The following is a 6,000-nucleotide window of genomic DNA, read 5'->3' on the forward strand; positions in this document are numbered from 1 at the left end:
ATGATACCATGCATTCTCTTAGCCTGGCACCATATATTAGCCTCAACCTCCAGAATTCCAGATGTATTGAGCCTAAGAACATCAATATTAATATTTACATCTCATAAGATACATCTGGGAATAATGGTGAAAAAAATACTTAACCCAAAAACGATTTTCCGTAGTTCTGATAAATCCATCTTTCCTTGTTTTACTTCTCATTCTTGAGGCCTGTGGGGGAAAAAGCTGTGATGAGAGGATTTTCTTTTTTGTAGTTTTCAGCATTCTCCAAGAATAGATTTTATCTTCTTGTTTCGGTAACTTAGGGGGCTCTTACCTTTTGTCTCCAAGTCTATTCGGTGCAGTATATAAATGGTAACCCTTTAACAGCCTACTTTGGGACTGCAGTGGTATAATGAGACGTAGGAGTTTGCATCACAATTTATCACTCCCATAAGATTGGACTCTTTTTAAACAACCAGGGCCCCTTATTTCTTACGGTAAGTCGGTCACAGAGGATGTTTGAAACTTTAAAATAGTCAGCTGGGATCTTTCTACAGGAGACAAGTGACTGTTTTACTCATCGCATTAGAGGAGTGTTAAACACGCAGCTGTGACAGCTGAGCTTTAAAGCATTTTCGTACACAGATCACTTGTAGTTCAGAAGAGTCTAGCTTAAGAACGTAATGGTTTGACTAAAATGACATAAATGCGTTGATCTGTTCAATGGGGGAGAAGCCTGTTTCCCCAATTTTTTGAAATTTAACCTATATATTTCAAATTTTCTTCTAAAGGAAGAACCCCCATGAGCTGCTTTGTGTCTTTACTGAAGAACATTTCCTTCTGTCATTCTCCCTTCCCAGGTTTATCTCTGGTTGTGGGGCTGGTGCTGTACATATCCAGCATTAACGACGAGATGCTGAACCAGACCAAGGACTCGGAGACTTACTTCAGTTATAAATACGGATGGTCATTTGCCTTCTCTGCTATCTCTTTCCTTCTCACAGAGGTACTTGTCAGTTGTGAGCTTTCTGGAGTGCCTATAAGGACACATCTATATTGCCCCACAACTTGAACTGCAGAGATATGACTAGCAGTGTGCACCAAAGGGCTGCACTGTAACTCCCCAGGGTGGATGTTAACTAAAAGGTTCCTAGTCCACATTAACATAGTCCTCTTCAGACAGGACTCCATTAATGCAAAGTAGGAATCTTTTATTCACGCCCAGTGTCCACACGGGGGAGTTACAGTGCAGCACTTTCGTGCTCACTGCTGTTCACACCCCTGTAGTCCATATAGACATAACCTTAGAAACATGGTCTGTTCTCAGGAGTTAAAATATTGATTGTTGGGCGAAACCATCAGGAATTGGTTGTTATGAAAAGGAGTGTGGTGGGGTTTGAAAGGGCAAGACTCTTTAGGAGCCCCTAATTGTTAATAGACATCTATATGGAATGACTGACAAATGGGCCGATCCTGGTGCTGTCAAATGGGCCTGTGTCTCCTGCCAACCAGTGCAAACCCTGAATGCTAGTGGTCAAAGTAGGTTGAATCAGGAGAAGCAGGAGCACCTTGATGACAGGTGTATTGTTATCCCCATGTTACAGATGGGGAAGCAGAGGCAGAAGTGACTTATCCAAGTCGGGAGGCCATTTGAACTGGTTTGTCCTCTTTTTGGATGGTTTGTTCCCTGTCTGGTCCTGGCAAACCTGGTTTTGTCCGGTATTGGACAGGGGACTCCATTTTTAAAAGCAAAGTCACGCCAGCGGGGGCAAGGCAGCACACTCTTAAAGATGGCACCCCCTTCTGAGGCACTGTGCGTGAGAGGCCATGCCGGTGGGGGTGGGGTGGTGCACTCCTCAAAATGGCGTTCCCCTGTGCAGGAACACGTGCTGTGTGTGAGAGGCCATGCCAGTGGGAGCAGCGTCACACTGGTCCTGAAAGTACTGGAATGGCCACCCTATAACCAATGTCTTACTGCAAGTCATTTGCAGAGCAAGGGAATGAAACTAGGTCTCCAGGCACCCAGTCTGATGCCCTGCCCAACTAGACCCTGCTACTTTCATAACTACACAGCCTTGTTTGTCCATGGCAATGCCAATACAGATCCTGAGCATTCATTCATTCATTTAGAATTAAATCAACCCAGTTCCCTACCCTGTGAGTAGCATTTGTTTCATTTTCTCACTTTCAGAGTGCTGGTGTGATGTCAGTCTACCTGTTCATGAAACGATACACTGCCGAGGAGATCTACAGACCCCATCCCGGCTTCTACCACCCCCGTCTTAGCAACTGCTCTGATTACTCAGGGCAATTCTTGCATCCTGATGCCTGGGTGCGCGGACGCAGCCCCTCCGATATTTCCAGTGATGCATCTCTCCAGATGAACAGTAACTACCCTGCCCTGCTCAAATGTCCTGATTACGATCAAATGTCCTCCTCCCCATGTTGAATGGCAATTAACCCCATTGCCTACTTGGGATTAAGAGGAAGCAGCTGTTGTGTCCTGACTCGGTTTGTCATTTTTAGGCCACTCTTTCAGGACAATCCTCTATTTATATGATCATAAATGGTGTTAATCGTTGCCTAGAGCACATGGTAGTTTGTTGGGTTTTTTTTAAATGATACTTACCCTGCATATCTGAAATACATCTAAGGTCCTGATCCCCCAGCCATTCCACACCCCAAACAAGTAGCATCTTTGGATGTGGAATAGATCCAGGATGGGGCTTAGAGAGGGTTTGATATCAAAGAACCCCCAGTAGCAAAAATGCATTTCATGATAGGTGGCACAAGCTTGTGTGTTTGTATCATTTTGCTGTAGATTTATTGGCATGAACGATACATGTAAATTTCTAAGTAATGGTATTAATTAAAGTACAAATTGCATCTTGATTTGACATTCACAATGATGGACCATTGTTGCTGCGTATCATTTCTAAGTAGACCATAATGATCAATAGCCATCCCTCCCAACTATACCTCAGGGGATTTTCAGAGGTCTAAAATTAAGTTAGGTTCCCATTGACTTTCTATGAGAGCCAAGACATTCATTTAGGGCCTTTGGCAAATCACATCCAAAACCATTCATGTTAGACCTCCCTCCAATATGGAAATGTTTGACATCAGAAAGGCAAATTCTTGAAACAAAGGGTCAGATTCTCTGCTGGTATAAACTCTGTGGAAGTCAGTGGTGCTCTGATTTCCCACAACTGAAGATCTGGCCCAAATTTTATATTTTACAGAAAATGGTATACAAGCTTGATTAATTTTGCTGTGTACCTTAGTTGGGGACCTTGTCATTCATTACACATTATCATGTCATGTTATTACACTTTTTAGTCTTGGAGGACTGAGAGCTACCAGGAGGTGAATATCAGTCCATTTCTAAATTAAGTTTGGGGAACTGAAGGTGAAAATCTATATACAGTACTGTTGTAAAAAACCACAAGATTACTGAAAGAACTGTGTCCGAATGTATGGTTTCTACTCCTGTTGTTTTACTGCCTCAGAAAATGTCAGCATCAGAAAATCCTGCAGGTGTTTTTTGTATATTTTTAATTTAAAGTTTGATTGTACTAAATGTAATGCACTGACTTTCAATCTCATTACAATGTATCTGTAATGACCCTTGTACTATTTTATCATTATTTACAAAATATTCCAAAATATGATCCCAGTTCTGTATCAGGATCCAATTGCAAAGACCCCTGTGCCCACTGAGTTCTGTGAGGCCTCTGCACAGATTTATGGGTCTGTGCTTGCCAATCTGATGCAGTATCAGGGCTAATTTTGTCCACTTACTCCAGATAAGAAATGTAATGTATATTTTGTCTCCTTTACTCCTGGATAATTTGCTTCGTTTTAAACCAGGGCATCATTTTGTACACTCCAGAATTTGTAAATAAGGTTATATTTATCTGTAAGTTTTTATATTCTCTCCCTTAAAGCATCTGTTTTTCATTTTAAAAATAATTTATATATTTATGTAATAGATTTGTTTTTAGGCATATTTAAGCATTAAAAAACAACAACAGAACCCTTAAATTAGAGTTTGACATTCATTACTTATAAATAGAAAATGACCTGCTCAATCCAAATGAAGGGTTTAAAAGCTGAGCTTCTTTTACTGTGTGGTGTTGCAATGTGCAAATATATACAGGCCTGCAAACGCATATGCTCGTTGTCAGGAAAACATCCCTTTCAGAACCGTTATTAAGCATGTGCTTAAATTCCATCCAATTCCCATTGGATGGGACTTCTTCATGTGCCTAGTGTACTCTTGAATAGACATAGACTTAAGCACATGCTTAAGTGCTATTGTGAATCAAGGCCACAAGTAATCTCATAGATGTCAGTGGGACTACTTATGTGATAAAGTTTTTTGTGTGTATAAGTGTTTGCAGGGCCAGGGCTCTATCAGGGAGCCAGGCTATAATCAGGTTGATTAATGATTCATGCCTTTGCCATTTTGCCAACTGTTCCGTTTTCGGACTTTAATTTTCAATCTTGTGAATGTTTGGTTAGCCTCTCAGTGTGCGGAGAGCATTTAGACTAGAACTGTTTTTACCAAGACAATGTTTATAAATTGATTTTAAATAAGTTTGCTGGTATTTACAGCTTAGATTCTTTTTTTCCAGTTAACCAAGAACAGTGCGTGATGGGAAATAATTTACTTTTTTTTATTTTATTATTATCTCAAAAAAAAAAAAGCTGTGTCCACATTGGTCAGAATAAGTACCAGTTGAACAACACTGCATGGGAATGGCTTGAAACCACTGGCCATCAGTTTCAGGAGTGATCTACGGTGCAGTCGATTCTCCAGTTTCCTTTTTAATTCACTCCAACTCCTCTGCTTTGGAGCCTAGCAGCTGCTGATTTTTATGTTACCTGCCCCTGGTAAAGAATAATGGGGGCAGGCGAGGAGGAAAGAAACCATCGTGATTGCAAAAGGAGTCTCTCTCCCATCTAAGCGGCTTAAAGCCCAGAATAAATCAAGGATGAAAACTGTCAAAGTAGCCTGTGTGGATCATTTTGCCTCCAAATGAAGCTTAAGTTCAGTGAAGGTGCAAAAATTCCTCCTCAAGGGCTAGATTAGAAGACAAACAAAATCTGTCTAGCTTCTACTCTGCAGGTCCTAAAAACCTTAGTTTCAAGGAGCGTGGGCATCTCGGGTGGCTTTGGAGAAAGATTTTATTTACAGCAGCCTCAAGAGCAAATTGCTTCCCATCAGCCATAATTCTTCAGCCCAATTTTAAAAGTGACCAGAGAGTCTGAAAGCAGATTCTCCTAAATGTCCAGTGACAAAGGCCTATACTCATCCCTCCTCTATACTCCAGTCCAGCTCCTATAGAAGTCTTTCTGCTCGCTTCAGTGGGAGCTGTTTCAGGCTCCTACATCTGTTTGCCTCCATTTCCCTAGTCTCAAGGTCCGCTGCGCTGCTCATTTTCTAGAGGGGATTGGTGCTGTGTATGCAGGTCCCTTAAGCACATGCTTATCTTTAAGCATGCGAGTAGTCTCATTGAAGTTCACTGGGACTACTCACATGCTTAAGTGCTTTGCTGAACTGAGGCCACTAACAATAAAATGAACAGAGGGAGGCACATGGGCACCCTGCAGGAGATGCTGAGCAAGTGTGCTGAGTTTGGCCAACTGTGTGTTTTGAATGTGTGTGTCAGATCTGTGAATGGGGAGAGCCGCCTCCCATGGAACGTATGCAAGAACTGCACAAGCCTTAATGTGCCAGTCAAAAAGCTTTACAACCAGTGTCCCGTCATGTCAACAACAGCCAGCTCCCATCAGCATGGGGTACACGGACCTGTTTGCTTTCACAGATCTGGCTGGAAGAATTGCTTCATTCTCAATTGCTGATTGTGGTGCTGTCTCTTGCTGATGGCTGAAAAGCCTTCACCTTTGCATCCTCTACTGCTGTGGTCATTATATACTCCTGGCACCTTAGACTAATATTTATTTGAGCATAAGCTTTTGGGAGCTACAGTTCACTTCGTCGGATGCACCAAG

At 41.9% G+C, this 6,000-nt stretch overlaps 1 protein-coding gene across 1 annotated transcript in view; it reads left to right on the forward strand.

Annotated features, from left to right (window-relative positions):
- Positions 1-3,924, forward strand: part of CACNG5 (calcium voltage-gated channel auxiliary subunit gamma 5) — a 28,925-nt gene extending 25,001 nt beyond the window's left edge. Inside the window, exons 5-6 of the mRNA XM_073310500.1 lie at positions 843-988; positions 2,174-3,924. Of these exons, the coding sequence (XP_073166601.1) occupies positions 843-988; positions 2,174-2,431 (404 nt within the window). The 3' untranslated portion in view covers positions 2,432-3,924. The remainder of the gene's footprint in view (positions 1-842; positions 989-2,173) is intronic.
- Positions 3,925-6,000: the final 2,076 nt, after the last annotated feature.

This window comes from Lepidochelys kempii, chromosome 14 (assembly GCF_965140265.1).
Source record: "Lepidochelys kempii isolate rLepKem1 chromosome 14, rLepKem1.hap2, whole genome shotgun sequence".
NCBI classification, from domain to species: Eukaryota; Metazoa; Chordata; order Testudines; family Cheloniidae; genus Lepidochelys; species Lepidochelys kempii.